The 20,550-nt window shown below is 32.3% G+C and overlaps 1 protein-coding gene and 1 long non-coding RNA gene across 2 annotated transcripts; both read right to left on the bottom strand.

Annotated features, from left to right (window-relative positions):
- Window positions 1-686: 686 nt before the first annotated feature.
- LOC133031305 (uncharacterized) lies at window positions 687-4,407 on the bottom strand. Its single transcript, XM_061104786.1, has 2 exons — window positions 4,057-4,407; window positions 687-899 (listed from the first exon to the last, which is right to left on the bottom strand). The coding sequence occupies exons 1-2, from the start codon at window positions 4,405-4,407 to the stop codon at window positions 687-689; spliced, it is 564 nt and encodes a 187-aa protein (XP_060960769.1).
- Window positions 4,408-15,248: 10,841 nt separating this feature from the next.
- Window positions 15,249-17,429, bottom strand: LOC133030931 (uncharacterized). The gene is made up of 3 exons (XR_009684465.1): window positions 16,972-17,429; window positions 16,810-16,885; window positions 15,249-15,401 (listed from the first exon to the last, which is right to left on the bottom strand). It is a non-coding gene; the product is annotated as an uncharacterized LOC133030931 (long non-coding RNA).
- Window positions 17,430-20,550: the final 3,121 nt, after the last annotated feature.

Below are 20,550 nucleotides of genomic sequence, written 5' to 3'. Positions count from 1 at the left end.
TGCTCCAATAACCAATGCAGTCACTCCACACCTCTTGAGTTACTCCGTCAGGAGGTAACATGTCGGCCCTCTCCTATCCAAGCTCCTCAATATTTTGTATCCACTTTTTCTTACAATCTGACCTCGAGTCACGTAAACCCTTTGACATCTCGTACTCACCATAGTCTACGAATGTAGGGTTATCTCGTAGGAGGACAAACTTGGTCTGTAAAAAGTTACACATTCACATTAATACATTAATTAAATTTAATAAGAATATAGTAAATTAAAAATTAAAAAATTTATTACAAAATACCTCAAGTTTGTCCCACAATTCATTAATTTCAGCTCTACTAACATCTTCCCATTTGAATTTATTCATGGGGATGGACATGCGAACCATCCATTTACACATATTGTTGAACTTTTTTTCTATTTTTGCCGACTGTGGTGCCCGTCTCTGCATGCAATTCAATGTGTAACTTGGCAGATGGTGTTTTGGAGAGCTATTCTTCAACATTTTTGCCTTTGTATTTACCTCTGACCCTTTTTTTTTCGAACTGCTGCCACCTGGTGTAGACATATTACATATACAATACATATTTTTTTTTTATTTAAAATAAACAACCATATTCAAAACATATTAAAGAAGAACGATTTTAATTTTTATTCCTATTAAAACACTGTTACAATTATAATTCATCAAATTACAATTCATCATCATCATCATCAGTTACATATACAACATTATCATCATTGTCACTCTCTAATTCTAAGGAGGTATCGTCTTCGGTATTTAGACCCTCGGTGTCATCATCAACAATGAAATCATCTAATTGTTGAGGCTGTGAATTCAGACGATGGATGTTTGCAACTTCAGTTGGGTTCACATCATGGCGAACATAATCAACATTATCCAACTGTGGAAGTGTATTTAAGAGTCATTACTGACTCAGCCTCTCCAAACGGGTCTAAGGTATTTCGTGCATGTGTAAACATAAAAAAAAATTATCACTATGTGATAATACAAACACAAATACAATTGTCCTATCTTATCTTTGGTCTATAACCAAAGAGATCAAGAAAAGATAAGAAAAATTTTATTTTATGCTATTTTACAATATCTTATCATACTTTACAATATCTTATGCTCATTTATACTTATTACATTATCTTATTACATTTTAAATTATATATTACATGTTATAATTTTTTTTTTTAATTATTTATTATTTAAATTAAAATTACTAACCTATTAAAATTTATAATATTAGTTTATTATATTTTAAATTTTATATTATATGTCATACTTAATTATTTTTCTAATCATTAATTATTTAAATTGAAAATATTTTTTTTTTTTAAAAAAAAATAAGTATTATTTTACTAAATTTTTAATTACATTTTTTTAATTTTATGTTTTATGGTATTTAGTTTTTTTTATCAACAATTAATTTATTATTTTATTCTTAATAGTAAATCAATTTTATTTTATTTAAACTATTAATTAATTTTACATTATCTTTACTAAAATTTGGCAGCATAACAGCTTAAAAATTGTAAACTCAAAATTTCCAAAACCTATAAATAACACAAACAAATATTTCACGACAATATATGAACAAAAAAATGATCCACCCATCCAACCACAGTCAATTTTATCACAGAACCAACTTCACTAACATGCATACACATATTAACTAAAAGCAAAAACTACTAGTAAGAGAAAGCAAAAAAACATACCTAGTGCAAAAATAACAACTGTAAGTAGCTAGCGGTAATCCAGAGCAGTCAAACATGGACCTAATTCCATAAAAAAGTAAAACCAAATTAAAAATTTAATACCTAAATACATATGTACACATACACACATATATACATATATACACACACACATACATATACACTCACATACACATATCCATTCACCTACACTCACTTACACATATACACACATACACAGACACATACACTCACATACACATATACACACACATACACATACACTCACATACACACATATATACATATGTATCTACATACATACATACATACATACATATATACTCACCTACACATGCACACATATATACATACATTTCTACATACATATATACATACATACATATATAAATACATACATACTCACCTACACTCACACTCACATACACACATACACATATACATACACTCACATACCATATGCATATATATACATACATAATCATACACATATATAAATCTAAATATTTAAAAAATAAATTAAAATTAAAAATACCTTCAGGTGGTGCGTTGGACGGTGGTGCAGTGGTGGTGTGGTGGTGCGGTTGGCGCTGGTGCGATCGGAGTTGGTGATCAGAGGTTTTTTATTTGGAGAAAAAAGAGAGAAACAAAGAGGGATTGAGAGGGATAAAGAGAGATTGAGAGAAATTAAGAGAGATTGAAAAAGATAAAGAGAGATTGAGAGGGAATCAAAGAGAGAACGAGAGAGGGTGAGAAATTTTTTTAGAAAAAAATGAAAATGGGGAAGAAAGGGAGCTTCGTGCTCCATAATACATATATATACTTTTACCGGCGCAATTAGATGCATTGTTCCTTTCAGGTACCTTAGGGCTATTTTCACTGCACTCCAGAGAAAAGTGGGTGGAGACTAAAAAAGATAACTGAGTTTATTAGCTGCAAATATGCAATATTAGATCTTAGGGTTGTTCAAGAAATTCGTAAACTATAGTTTAAAAGACAAATCAGTTTAGACAAATTTGCTTAAGACGGAACTAAATGAATCAGTGGTTGGTGATCCAGTTATTTGGACCCTGTTCGTCTTATGTGGTCTGGTTATGGTCTCGACAATATTCTTACTGGTTTGAATCAGAGCAGACCATTTATATTCATCATTATATATATATATATATATATATTACATTAATGACACAAACATCATATTTCTTTTTTGAAAAATATTCTAATCAATACAATAATTAATATGGGATGCGTTTGGTAACACTTTTTTAATTAGTTTTTTATTTTTAAAATTAAAAAGTGAAAATATTTTTCAAAATCATGTTCTATAAAACTGTTTTTACTTTTCAATTTTTTATATAAGAATCTTCATTTTAAAAAAAAAAAATTACTTTCAAAATTTTCTTAAACAGCTTTTTTTAATCAATATTTTGGATATTGACCCTAACTTAGACCTTGGAAACTGCACTCGAACGCGACCCCAAACTTAGACCTTTCGCAGTCCCGACTTCAGACCCGACTTAAATAAAATCAACAAATAAAAATAAAAATAAAATTTACAGAACACACTTTTATTTTTTATTTTTAAAATTGAAAAAAATGGTTATAGAATATATTTTTGTTTTTTAAAAATAAAATTTTTAAACCAAAAATTTTACTTTTATTTTTATGATTATAAATTTTTAAAACAAAAGTATTGCCAAACGCCACCATGATTGATTAATTGATTTTGAAAATATATTCATTAGTAAAAATTTAATATTGACCATTATCTTTTATTTTCTTATAATTTAATATATTATTATTATAATTAACATGTAGAAGTTACTTATTATTATTATTATTATTATTATTATTATTATTATTATTATTATTATTATTATTATTATTTGTTAGTATTAATGATATGAATATAGTAGTTAGAGAAGTATATTGCTGCAATTCGATTTATTACTATATCATCAATATCATGATAAATATGCTTTGAGAGCACTTTCTTTTCTTTTTTTTTTTTAAAAAAAAAATTCAATTAAATATTCAAACCACAATTTCAAACTAATCCGTTTTAAGTGGATTGGTTTGGTTTGAGCATTTTATTAATGTGGTTTGATTTTCAACTTTTAATTTTTTTTTTTTTGAACAAGATGAGTAATCTTTATTCAAAACAGGCAAGAACAACCAAAGGTTACAAAACAGCAGCAGACCGAGACCCTGCACTTAAGACCAGCTGGAAATTACATTACAAATGTATCTATCTAGCTTCCCTTTTCCCCCATTACAACCCATTAAACATCTAAATTTTACACAAGATTTGATCTCTTTACTCAAGGTACAAACTGTCTTACAACTCAGCTCAAAAATACAACTATTTCTGTTTGTCCAAACTGTGTACAAGGTTGCCAAAATGACTGTGTTGATAATGCTTTCCTGCATATTGTTGGCTGCCTTGGAGAACCACCTGTTCAAGTCGTCTGGCCAGTCAAATTGGCCACACCATTTGGTAATCTCACAAGTCAGTTTTCGGGTAAAACAGCAGTGCACAAACAGATGCTGGTGCGACTCATTTTCCCTACAGCAGACCGGGCATAAAGGAGAAGAAATTGACAAAAACCGACTGAGATTGTCTCTCGTTAGCAGCTGGTTGTTCACAATTTGCCAACCTATGAATCTATGCTTTGGAAGGACCATTCTATTCCAAATGTTCCTTGCATAATCAACCTTGTGAGCTTGAATATAAGAGAGATTTGATTCATTGACAGTTGAACGAAGACGAAATCTTTTTTTGAAGTACCAGCTCGCATCTTGCTTGAAGTCAACTGTCCAGAAGCTCAACCCTCTCAGATATATCGCATTAATTCACCTAACCCAAAGGTTGTCTTGTTTGCTGGATATAGCCCAGATATACTTTGCCATAAGCGCTATGTTCCAAGTCTTCCCTTCTCTGAAGCTGAGACCTCCTGAGTTCTTGGGGAGACAAACTTTCTCCCAAGAGGGAATATGAAATTTGCTTCTGTTTCCCTTGGAGCCCCAAAGGAAGTCTCTGCAACATTTGTCAATAGCCGCCGTAATTTTTTGAGGAAGCAAGAATAAACCCATCCAATAGTTCCTAATTCCCAGCAGAATTGAATGGATCAGTTGAGCTCTTCCAGCAAAAGAGAGGTTCCTGTTAGCCCAAGTGTGCAAATTCTTATGGAGTTTATCAAGGATGATACCACAATCAGTAGATCTCCATTTGGTTGGTCTTAGATTCACACCTAGGTACTTCAAAGGGAAAGAACCCTCTTCCATTTGTAAGATATTAGCAAGTCTCTGTTTACAGGAAGTTGGAATACCCCCAAAGAACACCGTTGATTTGGCTTTGTTGGCAATCAGGCCTGTTGCTTCACTAAACCTTTGGAAGGCCTCTTTCACCATCTGAACTGATTTGTCATTGCCCTTGTAGAAGATAATAAGATCGTCTGCAAAGCAAAGATTGACAAGGCCTAAGGATTTGCAAAGAGGGTGAAAACTCTGAATCAGAAGTCTAGATAAATATTCCATTAGGACCACAAAAAGAAGCGGAGACATCGGGTCCCCTTGACGAAGGCCTTTTTCACCCTTAAAAGAACCTTGTATTCTTCCATTAAGCAGAAGGGCATAAGAGGCTCCTTGAAGACAACTTAAAATCCAGGTAATAAACTTGGAAGGGAAGTGGAGTGCTTTTAAGATATCAGCCACAAAGCACCAGTCAACCATATCATAGGCCTCGCTCAAATCAATCTTCATGATACATCTAGAAGAAATGTTCTTCCTAGTGTAACCTTTGAGAAGATCCTACAAAATCAAAACATTGTGAGCTAAAAGTCTCTTCTTAACAAAGGCACCGTAGTTTTCATGAATTAGCTCAGGGAGAACTTCCGAGAGTCTGGTCCAAATCATCTTTGAAATGCATTTGGTAGTTGTAGTGCAGTAGGCTATAGGTCTGTAGTCAGAAGCTCCTTGAGGATTATCAATTTTGGGGATAAGAGATATGGATGTTGCACTCACTTTCTGAGGAAGCTTACCTGATTGGAAAAACCCCAACACCGCACAAGAGAAGTCATCTTCAATATCGTTCCATAGCTCTTTGAAAAAACCCACACCAAACCCATCAGGGCCCGGAATTTTGGACGAATGAATGCCAAATAAAGCTTCTTTGACATCCTTCTTACTGAACGGACGAATTAGACTCACTTGATGTTCGATAGTAAGTTTAACATAGCAGGTTTTCAGGATGTGTTTCACCCTAAACAGTTGCTGGTGTAACGAATGCAAATCTGTGACCGTGTGCTTCTTCCAAGTAGAGAGAACAGTATCTCTGAAATCCTCTTTAAACATATAGTGATTGCAAAAACGAAAAGGTTTGGTCCCACGATTACCCACCTTGTTGTGTTTGATTAGGCGATAACTGTGATTCGAGAGGGCCCCCCATCTGAAGCTGGCTTCTGTATTCGGGAAATGATCTAACCAGCTTTCATTAGTGAAAACACTATCCAGCTTTGAGTACACTCGACTGCCTTCCTCATGATTATTAGACGAAGTAAAAAAGGAGCCAGAAGTCTTCATCTCTTCAACCTGACCCCTAGCAAGCCAGGTTTTGTTGGGTTTTATGCCCTAAATAAAACTCTATTTCAATGTAATCCACATTATTCAATATCAATAAAATAACAGAAGTATTTTTCATTCATTTGTGTATGTTTTGGTTCATCTTATCAATTGTTTGTCTATTTGATTTATAAATTCATTCAAACCCTTTTCACATACTTGATCATGTTTATTGTGTTGTCAACACAGTGGAAAGTAAACATGACTATGTGAATAAAGATTCCTAGATTTATCAGAACACTGGGTTTTACTGATATGACAATCTACAACAGAGTTTACTTGCATTTGGTGAAATGCTATGTTCTTTCTAGAGCATTGGTTAAAGTAAAGCTTGGGTTGGATGCATGGAGTATGCATTGGAATGGACCGATATTGATTTTGATATAGATTTATTAAACTTACCGTAATATCTATTCGATTCAATATCACTTAGTTGATCCTAGATCAAATGATCTTAATCCTGATATGATTAGGCTCAATCTTAAGAGTATTATTCGTGTTCTTTGATTTGTTCGTTAAGCCTACTTTTGGGTCAGGGTGATACGTACATTTTGGGAACACGGTAGTGCAATTGAGTGGGAGCGCTAATATAAATATAGAATCTATAGCTTCTATCTGGAAAATAGAAAGTAAAGGATGATTTCCTTCGAGCTTAACCAAACGAAAATAAATGGTGGAGTACTCATTTCACTTAGTTGAAATATCATTTATACAGGGTTAAGTGTTTTAAGGATAAAATACATTGTAGGGTGTTACGGTAATTAAATCTCTTTACAGTGTAAATCATCCATATAGAGGATCATTGATCAAATTAGGATTATAACAATGGATAATTAATGACGTGTCTATATGGTGGAACATATAGAGCGTTCTATATAACTGAGAGTGCAATTCTAATTTCCACGCGTGGATTTAACGAAGAATTAATAAGTCAGTGAATTTAAGATGTAAATTCTTGATCTGCTTATTGGAAGCTCGGATACATAGACCCATGGTCCCCACACTAGTTGAGACAATATTACTTGTAAGACTCATTTAATTGGTTTTAATTAATCAATTATAATTCTCAAGATTAGACTATGTCTATTTGTGAATTTATCACTTATTAAGGGTAAAACAGTAAATAGAGAGTTTACAGGGTATATTTATTAATTGGGAAACTTTGATTAGTTTTTATTAATAAATAAAATAAATGACAATATATTATTTAATAATTAATTATAGTTATTAAATAATTAGATTTGACATTTATGTGGTTGAAAGAGAGAATTGGCAATCTTTGAGAAAATGGGAAACTAGAAATGATGAAATAGGAAAGTTGGAAAAGTGGAAGGCTTGTTTCCACAATGCTATGACCGGTCACCTTTGCTTCCCTTTTCTCATTTTATTTTTCATTTTTTAATGCCAAGTAATTCAACCTTAACCCTATGTGGTATTCTATAAATAGAAGGTAAAGGCTTCACGTTTCACACACACATTACTGCATTATTTTCTTTCACTCAAACACTCTTGAAGTTGCCACTCTCTCTCTCTCTTTCTTCTCTGTTTTCGAAATCCCTCTAAGTGATAGAGTATTGCCCACACACATCAAGTAATACCTCAATCATAGTGAGGGAGGCTGTGTAGAATTCAGAGTCAACAAAGAAGGACATTCGGGCTCAGATCTTGATTATACTCTGCGACAGAAAGGAATCAAGGGTTAGAGATCTGAGTGGGAGGAGACATATTATCTTTCTGCACCCAATGTAAGATTTCTCATACTTTATATGTGTTTAATTTATTATCGTTTTAGAAGTTCATATTTAGGTTGTTAAATCAATATACTTGTGAGTAGATCTAAGATCCTGGTAAAATAATTCCAACAGGTTTGACTATCCTGGATTTCAAGGCCTCTAATTTTCCTACCCCCACTTCTATCTTTGTACTCAAACATGGCATTGAAGTCACCAAGAATAATTCAAGGAGCATTTAGGTGCCCAATGCTAGTAAGCTTATTCCAAAGATCCTTCCTCTCGTTTAACGAATTACTTCCATAGACCGCAGTGAGAAAAAACTCCTCCTTGTAACCTACCATTTTGAGTTTACAATGGATGAATTGCCTATCTTCCAACAAAATATCCACTTTAACAAGCTTGTCAATCCAAATCAACAGAATTCTAAAGGAAATCTCCTGACTGGAATGAATCTTCCAGTTCGGATTATTAGACATAAGTTTGCTAACTCTATCATGATGAATCTTAGTCTCAAAAAGAGCCCTAAAACCCACCTTATTTATCTTACAATGATCAAACACCTCGCGTTGCTTCTCAACGTTATTCAGCCCCCTAACATTCCAACCTAATAGATTGAGATTATCCATTAGAAAGGTGTCTAAGATCAGTAGCCAACATACCCTCTGCATCCTCTAAAGCCTCATAGTCATTGTTGGTGATTGCTTCTTGTTGCGGCCTAATGACAGACTTTGCACCTTTTCTTTTAGGAGTCACCCATTGCTCATTTCTGGTATGTATAACAGTATTTTTCACGACCCTTGTACCCTCAGAAATGATTCCCCGATCCACTTTACTATCAACAGTAGGTATTGCAACATTACTGGCAGGTATAGCAGTGTTTTTAAGTTCAGCATCACCCTTTTCAGATTCCGTAGCACCATTCATTTTCTCAGTTGAAATCCCCTTGCTTCCAGCATCATGTTCAACAGCAGTTAGCTTATCCCCTTGTTGTTTTTTCTTCCACACAATCGGTTTCCCTTTGTTACAGTTTGAAATTGAGTGTCCAAGCATATCGCAGGCCGTACACTTGGTTGGAAGCCACTCATATTCAATAGGTTGTTCCATTAGTTGTTTCTTCTCATTTACATAAGCAATAGTTCTCAGAGGTTCTTCCTTAATCTCAACATCCACTAACACCCTAGCGCACTTGATCATAGACCGCTCAAGAGTGACCTTGTCAGCCATAATCGGCTTTCCTATCGTGCTAACAAGTGCACTAAAATTCTTCTTCCCCCTATATTGGAGTCCCAAGCCATTTAACCTCACCCATACCGGGACCGATTTGACCATTCGGGCTGTATCCATATCCTCGGACCAAGGCCTTAGAATCATAGGTTTCCTGTCGAATTGAATTACTCTGCTTTCAAGAATAATCTTCCCAGTAAGCTCATCCTTGAAACTAACAAGAGTGAACCCTGAGTGCATTCTCACTATCCTTTCCACTCCCAAATTCCCCCAAATTCTCTTGATAAATCCTTCAAACACTCTAAAAGGAGGATTTTCCCCTAAAACGATACATATAACCGAAGATCTCCAGTATGATGCTTCTAACTTAGCTTCATCCAAATCTAAATTTGCAACCACATGATCCCCAATTTTAGATGGTTCAGTAAAAGTAAGTTGGGAGGAAGGGGTTTTCACCTGATTCAGATTGAATTTACTCCAAGTAAATTGCGCAGATGCCTGAAAGTCCATCGCCTCTACATCGTCCGCCCAAGTTGTCGATTTAGGAGTCGACTTTACCCCTTCTGCAACTACTTCCTTCTTCGGTTCCAGTTCATCACACGGGTCTAAGAAAATCTCCGTAGCTTCATCTTGGATTGAGGGCAGCTCAGGGCTCGCTCTCGTGCCATTGATGCTGGCAGCACTAGGCTTCGAGGCACCTTTCCTCTTCTTCACCATGGGAAGAGCAGCAGAGCATCACACGCCTTTTTATATTTGGTAAAGATATTGAATACTCGAATAACTTTTAAAAAATTGTTATATTGGTTTTGCTCTAAAAAAATGTGACAACCCAGACTAAACCAATTTGTGAACACCACTATCAAATTTAGTATGCTACGGATATTGCAATACATCAATAACACTTTGGTACATAATATGACCATTCAAAGGTTCTATATTTGTTTTTGACGTTGGTTTCCCTAAAATTGTTGAAGTTGGGAAATGTTTGATGTTCGACATATCCAATTTCTGCAGTAAGTCAGTAACATATGTAGTTTGTGTCAAGTACAAACTAGTAATGTCTTGACAGACCTCAATATCAAGGAAAAATGTAGGGTTGTGGTATAGTTTCTCCAAATAAAAAAGTCTCTAAGAGTTTCTTATCATTCATAGAAAGTTGTAGACTCCCAGAAGCTGGTCCTGGAAGGCTTTCTTGTCCTTTCAAGATTGGTCTACTTAGGTTTGGGTTTTGTAAGAAGAATCTTCTATTGATGAAGAAGATTTTTGAGTAAGAGTGTGAGAGTTGAAATACGTTGAGAGAACTCATCAAAGAATCGCTCTCAACTGTATTATACATATTCTTACTCAATCAGTAAAGGGGATTTGGTGGTGTTCTAGAATTGGTGTAGAGCGATAGATCACATTGATCTATCATACTTAAACTATTATATATCTTGGTGTTGATTTTTTTATTTTCTCTGCCTTAATTGCTTTCTGGTTTTTCTTACTCTGTTCATCCCTACTTTTCCTCTAATTATTGTTTGTGATTTGTTAATCTTGTCATTGCTAATTGTTTGATTGTTTAAAGTTTAGTATTTGATTCTATACCTTAAGTTATAATTCTCCCACAAATCAAAGTCAAGTAATCGATCAAGAATGCAGAATCAAGATTCTTTTCGTTGTAATTCTTGAAGAAACTTTGAATGTCATCAATGGTAAAATTTGAATTGGAGAAATTTGATGGAACATGAGACTTTGCACTATGGAGGGAAAGTTTGAAAGGAATCCTAGTGCACCAGAAGGTATCCAAGGTTCTTGGAGATGAGAAACTCTTTGCCAAAAAGAAACTAGAGGAATTAGCAAAAATGGAGGAGACGACGCACTACACGATCATCATATATCTATCAAATAGTGTTCGAAGAAAACTTATCGCAGAGAAGATGACAAAGAGAGTTTGGAACAAGTTGGAAGAACTATACTTAAAGCCATCAATTTCTAGCAACATTAATTTGCTAGAAAGGTTATACGAGTTTAGAATGATTTCTTTTCTTTCTTTAGATTATATATTGATAGATTTAATGAGATTATTGTAGGATTGGATAACATAAATCACAAAGTTGATGAAGAAAGTCAGGCCATCATTTTGCTGAGATCACTCCCAATTGCATATTAAGAAGTAAAGGTTGTTATCAAGTATGGCAGAGACGTGAGTGCATTGGAGAATGTTCTTGCCACACTAAAATAGAAAGATTTCAAACTACAATTGGAAAAAGAATCCAAGAAAGAAGAAGTGTACTTGGCAAGAGGAAGATCACCTAAGAAAGGAAGTTCGAAGAGTAAACACCATCACTCTCTATCAAGATCGAAGTTGAAAGAGAAGGAAACAAGGAAATGTCACTTCTGTGGAAGGTCAGGACACCTCCAAAGATTTTGCAAGAAGTACAAGGAGCAACATGGTTTCAACAAATCTCACAATGGAGATAGGAAGGACAACCGACATCATCACCATGGGAAGGACTGTGCTACAATCGCGGAGGATAGTGATGACTGCTCCACGAATGGAGAGTTGTTCTCTATCTCCGTATCCTCAATTAACAGGGAGTGAATTCTTGACTCCAGATGCACTTATCACATGTGTCCGAGTTGAGAGTCATTTTTTGATTATAAATTAGTTGATGGAGGTAAAGTTCTGATTGGTAATGATCATTCATGCAAGATCATTGGAACCGAGAAGGTATCCATCAAACAGTATCATGGTTGAATTAAAGGTGCTGACAAACGTAAGGCACATCCCAGAGCTTAGACAAAACCTCATTTCCGTGGGTGCGCTTGAAGATGAAGGATAGAGATACAATTCCATGCACGGAGCTTGAGAATCACCAAATTTGGTTAAAATGAAAGGTGAAAAGATCAATGCTTTGTACGTTCTCTAAGGGGAGACTGTCCCACTGAAGAAGCAAGTATGGTGAAAGGGCTAAAATCAGATATGCAACTGTGCCATCATAGACGGACATATCAGTGAATAAGGTCTCAAAAAATTGCACAAAAAGGGTATAATTGAAAAATTAAATTCTTGTGCTTTACCATTTCGTGAAGCTTATGTTTTAGGAAAAAAACATAAACTGAACTTTACTCCGGCAAGGCACACAACTAAAAAGATACTTGAATATGTGCACGCTAATCTTTGGGGGCCATACAAGGTGCCTACTCACTCCGATATCAATATTTTCTTTCAATAGTACTTAATGACTATAGTAGGTGTGTTTGGACCTATTTGCTAGCAACTAAGGATGAGTGCCTGGAATAGTTTAGAATTTGGAAAAATCAAGTGGAAAACTAATCAGATCTTAAAATTAAGAACATTAGGACGGATAATGGATTGGAGTTTATTAACTCTGAATTTGACAGGTTGTGTCAAGAATTTGGAATCACTAGGCATAGAGCCGTAGTGAAGACCCCAGAGCAAAATAGTGTTGCTGAAAGGATGAACTGAACCCTATTAAACAAAGATAGATGTTTACTGTTCAGTTCTAGATTAGAAAAACCTATTTGGGGGAGGCTCTAGCAACAACAACCTATCTTATAAATGAAAGCCCAAATAGTGTGATAGACTTAAAAACACCTTATGAAATGTGGTACAATAGAACCCCTAACCTAAGAGATTTAAGAACATTTGAGTGTACAACATATGTACACCAATCTATTGATAAGTTGGAACCTAGATCCGTGAAGGAAAATTTTCTAAGTTATGCCTTAGAAACCAAGGGGTATAGAATCTACATTTTCAAGAAGGGTAAACCAACAAGTTTATTGAAAACGTAATTAATTAAAACTTTATTTAATTACTTATAATTACTAAAATAACATATATGTATAAAACTGCAATCTCGTTTATAAAATATTTATAAAAGTTTCATAGTGCATAGTACAAAAATTGTCGCCTAGTGACTAGACAATATAAAACAAGTTGTCGCAAAGACCGTACGCTCCAGGCCTAACCGCCCCGATATGTACAATCTTCATCTGCTCACTCTCACGGCTACTCAACCTTAGCCTTGCCCTTACCTACACATGCAAACAATATCTGTGAGTCGACAGACTCAGTAAGAAAAGCATAATCAATAACATAACTATAACCAGAATTATAATCAGGCGCCCATACACCCAACCATAACCCTATCCCCATGTCCAACACGGTACTAAGTTAAGAACGTTCGTACGACAGTACTATTGACCATAATATCAGCCTATACTTGGTACGCTAGTCATACTCTAGTCATATCGATGTGATACTATCAAGTAGTACATTACTATCAACCATAATATCAGCCTATACTCGGTACGCTAGTCATACTCTAGTAGTACTGATGTGATGCTATAAAATAGTACTTAAGTCAGCATACATTTATCGATATCCAATATAATACTAAACATACTGACACCACTATTCTAATATAATCTAACAGGCTTAACTAACATGTATGCTAAACATGTAAACACATATGCATATCATTATACTAATCTTACCTCGTTTTCCAATTCTGGTGTGCCGACCAACCTGAGTGGAACAACTGCTTAACGATTTACAGGCCCCTAAATCACATTATTCGTAAAACTGATGAGTGACACGCTAAATCAATTTTTTAGGGACTTAAAATTGAAACTAAAAGTTTTCCTATCGATGGATAACATTGCAATACTCTTAATATTGAAAAACGGGGAAAAACTAGGGTTCCTGAAACTGTTCCAACTGGCAGACCAATTCCCTAACTGAAAAGCTGGTTCGGTTGGGTTCTTGGGGACCAACCGGAATTCCGGTTCCTACAGGTCCCACTGAACCGGTCGACCGGTTCAGTGCAAAAAACACCCAAAACCACCTACACACTTCAATTCAAACCCAAACCTCACAATAACTTCCAGATCGCCTAAATATACCATAATAAACATAATCCAAGCAATAAAACAACCCAACATGTCCAAAATCAAAATCAACCATTAAAGAGAAAAGCTTGAATTCATAAACTTAAACCGTGCTCAAACATCCAAACAACCCCTAAATCTAGCTCAATTCAACATAAATAGCTACAATACAACTTCAGAATACTAAACCAAGTAACTTGAACAACCACAAAACCTCCACAAACAAATTCATGCATTTTAACCTATTTAAAGCATAAAAAATCCAAAAAAGAAGGTGCTACTTGAATCAACACACTAAAATTCTGCTAAAAATCCTCGAATGAAGCTGAAGAAAAACCCAACCCTAGTGGTTCTAGAGAGAGAGAGAGAGAGAGAGAGAGAATTTAAGCTTTTCTTTGTAAAAATTAAATGAATCAATAATAACTCTATAATAAACTCCAAACAGATTGCTAACATAACTTAGAGTACACTACAACAAATATCATTATTACCGGCGGAAGCAACCGCCGGTAATAATTAATACCGGCGGAATCCGCCGGTAATTATCCGCCGGCATTAATTGGTCGATAAAAATGGTTATTACCGACGAAAGAGGGAATCCGCCGGTAATAATATTACTACCGGCGGATTAATAGCGGTGGGGTCCGCCGGTATTAATATTTTTAAATATTTAAAAAAATATATTATAATGATAAATACCGGCGGACCCATCCGCCGGTAATAATAATTTTAAATATTAAAAAAAATAATATTCTGATTATTTAATATAATTAAATTAATTATAATAATTATTTTATAAATAAATATATTAATTAGAAATAAAATATCAAAATTAAGAAATTAAACATTAAACATTAATTAAGAAATTAAGTATTAAAATTAATTTGTCCATTACAATAAAAATTATATTATCTTAAATAAAATTAGGAAATTGTCTTTAAATAAACTTTAAAACATAACACATAATTAAAAAAAACCTAACTATCATTGTTCAAATCAGTAAATTCTAAAAATTCGTCTGCATTTGAGCTAAGTCTTGAACCATCCACATATTGTCGAGGGTGGGGGCGAACCAAAATTGGTTGTTGCTGTTGTTGCTGACTCTGAGCACTGAAAAAGCCTCCATACATAGGCTGTTGTGGAGATCCTCCCATTTGACCATACACAGGTTGTTGCTGTGGTCCAAGACTTGTCGATTGTCATCTAAAATTTTATGAAGACATAAGATTTAATAGTATAAAGAAAAATTTAATGATAAAATTTTATGCAATTTTATGCTATTTTATTAAAAAAAATTATTATTATTTTAATACTTTCACAATTATTTATATATTATTAAAATAAACATTCTTTATTAAATAAATTTTTTATTTTTAATTTTTAAAGAAATATTATTTAATATTATTTAAAAAATATTTTCCTATATTGAATCTTTTTCTTAAAAAAATTATAATTAAAATTGTGAAAGAAATTTTAATACATTACATCTAAATATTATTTTTTTTGAGTTTATATTTTTTTCAAGTATATATTACAATAAAATTTTTATTTATTAATTTTTTTTATATTAAAAAAATTATTATTTTATTAATATTTTCTTTTATATATTTTAATGTTAAAATTATATTATTTATTTAATTTTTTAAAGAAATATTATTTAAAAATATTTTCTTATATTAAATCATTTTTTTAAAAAAAAACTTATAATTAAAATCATAAAAAAGTTTAATTCTTTACATTAAAATATTTTTTTTTTGTTTTTATATTTATTTTTCAAGTATATATTATATTAAAATTGCTTTTTATTAATTTTTTTAAAATTAAAGAAATTATTATTTTATTAATATTTATTCTTTACATATTTTAATGTTAAAATTTCATAAACTTTTTGTTGTTAAATTTTAAGTATTAAAAAAATAAAATTTAAATTTTAAAATCTTATTTAATATTTACATGAAAAAGTTTATTTTTTTATGTTATAAAATATTTAACTTATGAGTATTTTTTTTTCAAAAATATAGATTTATCTTAATTTTTTTATTACATTTTTTAAAAATAGTCAATTGTATATAAATTTTATACATATTTAAAAGTTGTTTATTATTGTAAAATATTAATGACACAAAATTTTTACAAAAAATTTAATACAAAACTCTATAAATTACATTTATTTTTTACATAATATATATAACACAATATTAACTATACAGTATATACAGTGTATATACACTGTATAAAACAGTATATACCGTGTATATACTGTATATATACTGTGTATATTATATATACAGTGTATATTATATATACAGTGTATACACTGTACTATATACACAGTATATACACTGTATATACCGTATATAATGTATACACTGTGTACAAATTGACAATATCTACAATTTTTTCATTCACAACACACAGCATATATACAAAATATATAATTTACAGTACACAGTATACACAAAACAGCAATTAAAAATACACTAAACTAAAATTTTTCAAATATAACACATTTTCCATTCACAATACACAGTATACATACATATATAATATTTTTTACAGAAAAAAAATTATTTTTATGAGATATATATACACAAATATTGTAAGAACTAACCTCCAAATATTTAGTACACCAACCGATCCCGGCGTTTTACTCAGAAATTTCTTCCCCACAGATTATTTATCCCAAACTTTAAAGATGGAGAAAAAAATTAGATATTAAGAAAAAAAAAATAATATATGTAAAACAGAGAAAAAAGAAAAATGAAATTATTACCGATGCACTGGCGGTGGTAGACGGGCGGCGCACTGGCGGTGTCGGGGAAATGATGCCGGAGAACGGGGCGGATTGTGTTTGAAAACGGAGAGGGGAGGTGGAATGGAGAAGGTGGGGGGGAGTGAAAATGGAAAAAATGGTATTCTGAAATGGGGAGGGGTTTATATAGATTTTTAATACCGGCGGGACCCGCCGGTATTAATTGGGTTCCGCCGGTATTAATAAAAACGGTCAGAATCCCAGATTAATACCGGCGGGTCCCGCCGGTATTAATCCGCCGGTAAAACTAATTTCAAAAAATTGGGCGGCAAAAATCCCGCCCACTTTTTTCGAGGCGGGATTCCGCCGGTATTAATACAAACCCGCCGGTAATAATAAATTTAAAATAATTTTTTTTTTATTTATTTAATATAATATTAATTATATAGTTATTACCGGCGGATGACTATTTCCGCCGGTAATACCCCTATTAATACCGGCGGGTGAGTTCTGCCGGCAATAAACCCGCCGGTAATAACTATATTTGTTGTAGTGGTAATAAGTCACTAAAGAAAAACTAGACAAAAGGCCAAACAAATTATTTTTCCTTTAGAGGTATTTTGGTCATTTTTTAAACCTCGAATAATACTGATACTCCCAATATTTAACTATATTGTCCTGCTAAAACTAACATACTAAAATGTGATTCTATTGGCCAAACGCCGCGTTCCAATGTTGTCGGGTATAAAACATATAAAAATATAAAATTTCACATATGACATAAATAATACACCCTGAATTGAAATAAATCTTCATAAAATCATAAATCATAATTAATATTCTATTCTAGCAATATATGAGGAGAATACCTAGCCTATTTAAGTGAGAAAAATATTTACATTGAATAAATATATGGTAATAACAGTAGTTGACTAATCTTGCTATTGTGGCTGTATTTAATTGGTTGAAGGCATGATTTTAAGCAGCGTTTGAATACAATGATTATCTCTAACATAAATATTTGCATTGGCTAGTTGCTTATGAAGTTTGGCCACTTTCTCAAATGCTTAACCAGCACCAAATTATAGTGTCAGGGTCCTTGGACATGGTTATATATTTTTTTTTTGCTTTCCTCACTTGAACCTCCTTATATTTTACGATCACGTTGTAATGAGTTGTTTAAGGAATAATCTATCTATATATATATATAGCAATATTCAATGTCGTCCCTCCACAGGTAATTATATATTTACATCTACAACCATCAAAATTTAGCCCCTAAGTTTATATTCTTTGTTATTTGAATGAATAGGAAAAATAAATCTTATGAAAGGAGAAGCATATGTACATATATAAACGTGTAGCAAAATATTGACATTTGTAATGTCAGTGAAACAAATATCAGATATCAATCACACGGTATATAAAATAAATTTAGTGCAGATGTTGACCTATCAATAAGCATCACATGCAATATATTTGGTGCTCTTGTTAGGTAATGTGTAATCAGGACCATCTTGCTTATCGATTTCAGTCATACGTTTAATAGTGTTAGAATTTAAGATAAGGTGAATAGGGTTTTATGTAAAAATTAATTTGGAATAGAGTGAGTAGTCCATTCATCTTATATATGACAATTTATTTCCATACATTAGCAATGTGGGACTAATTCTAATACACCTTCACCCAGGGCCGAATGTGACATTTGAAAGAATCCCACAAGACTAAATATCGAGAAATTTGTGGATGTACACGTTGGAAAATTTGTAGATTTTGAAACAGGTCAAAGATCGAACACTGGAAAAAGGTACACATTTGTCGAAAGGTCCCAAATTGAGGTTAAAGGGGAGACAGCGGAAGTATCTTTTTGGACCGGCAATACTTGGACTCACAACGGATCGCCAACGACTTTTTGGACTGGTGACACTTTGGGCTCACAACGGATCACAAGTGGCCCTGATACCATGTTAGAATTTGAGATAAGGTGAATGTGGTTCCATCTCAAAACCAGTTGACAATAGGAGGAGTAGCCGAATCATCTTATATATGATAATTTATTTTCACATATTAGCAATGTGGATTTAATTCTAATAAACATCATTATAAGTTTTGGATGCATCTTACTTAAGCTAATAAATTATGTTGCACAGAACTAATTCTAAACATGTTTGGGATTTAGAAAAATAAAATATTAGTTTATATACATATATGTCTATTAATACTCATCGTTTTTAATACAATCCCAATTTATTTTATTCATTGTAGTAATGATAGGTTTCCTATAAATTTAATAATTTACAGTATAAAAATATAAAGTTGAAACATGTGTGCTTTTTGTTATGTTTGTTTTCTATACAATTCGTAAATATTTGAATTTTTTAAAAAACTTATAAGAAATACACAATTATTACAATGAACATTGTCATTGAAAAGAAGGGGAATTACCCCATACACTATTTTTTTAACTTTTTTTTTTTTTTTCAAATTTACGATTTGAGTTTCTAAAGTGGTTGCAGCGCTAGTTGCAATAGGGGTTTCTATACGATTTTTTGTTGCGATTTAGGTTGCGGCACTAGTTACAATAGAAGTTTCTAAAATTCAGTAAAAATGCAAAAAAAAAAAATGTTTAAAAGTGTAAAAATGAAAAATATCCTAAAAAGAATTGGAATTATAATGTTCTACGATTTGTATTAGAGGCAATCTGTATCGATATATATTAAAAGACTTGTGTTATAAACACTCTCAATGTATACATATATTTATATAGTTATATATAATATATATACATTTGGATCAAAATTGTATAATAAGTAGCAAGTTAACTCACACTTGCTGAGCTATATATAATCCTATTTTCTTCAAAATAGAGAAGAAAAAGGTGAAAAAACTATAAAAGATAGCTCTATTATATGAGCTATTTTAACTTAAATTTTAAACAAAATTATAGTGTTTCTATAATATATAAAGAAATGCTGTTTATTTTTCAAATAATATATTAATAACTTTTTAGTTAATATATATTAATATAATTGGAAGAGGAGAGATTTAGACTTAGTACCTCCTCTTTGTGAGGCCATGTAAACTAATAAATTATGACTATGATCATATTTTTAAGGTTAATTAGTATTTTTGCCCCTTAAATTTTAACATGTATCGAATCATGCACTCTAAATTTTTCTAGCTGTTAAAAATTCTCCCTGAACTATTGAAATTTTAATATTTTAAGGACTTTTATCTAATTTCATTCAATTTCAATATTTCAGTGATTGTTTATGTACTAATCATGCTCCTTAGACTTTGATACCTACCAAATCATGCCCCTCGAACTTTTACATGTACTAAATCATGTCCTCTGAACTTTTCATCTATGTTAGATTTTTTTTACTAAAATTGAATAAAAGTTATTAAATCTAACAATCTCCATAGTTCAAAGGGCATTTTTAACAATTTTAAAAGTTTAGGAAGTATTTTTAACGAACTTAATTAGCCTATTTTTAATTAATATTTTATTCATATTTTATTATGTGTACTGTATATATAGTTAAAAAAAATATAATACTAAAGTGATATATAGAGAAAAAAAAAATGCTGATGTGAGTC

This window comes from Cannabis sativa, chromosome 9 (assembly GCF_029168945.1).
Source record: "Cannabis sativa cultivar Pink pepper isolate KNU-18-1 chromosome 9, ASM2916894v1, whole genome shotgun sequence".
NCBI classification, from domain to species: domain Eukaryota; kingdom Viridiplantae; phylum Streptophyta; class Magnoliopsida; order Rosales; family Cannabaceae; genus Cannabis; species Cannabis sativa.
This window is presented reverse-complemented; position numbering and strand designations above follow the sequence as displayed.

Coding starts and splice junctions, on each gene's coding strand:
- LOC133031305 (XM_061104786.1), bottom strand. CDS start 4,407: ATGGTCCTTCCAAAGCATAGATTCATAGGTTGGCAAATTGTGAACAAC. Junction 900..4,056: donor TTGAGCTGAGTTGTAAGACA/GTTTGTACCTTG, acceptor ACACTTCCACAG/TTGGATAATGTTGATTATGT.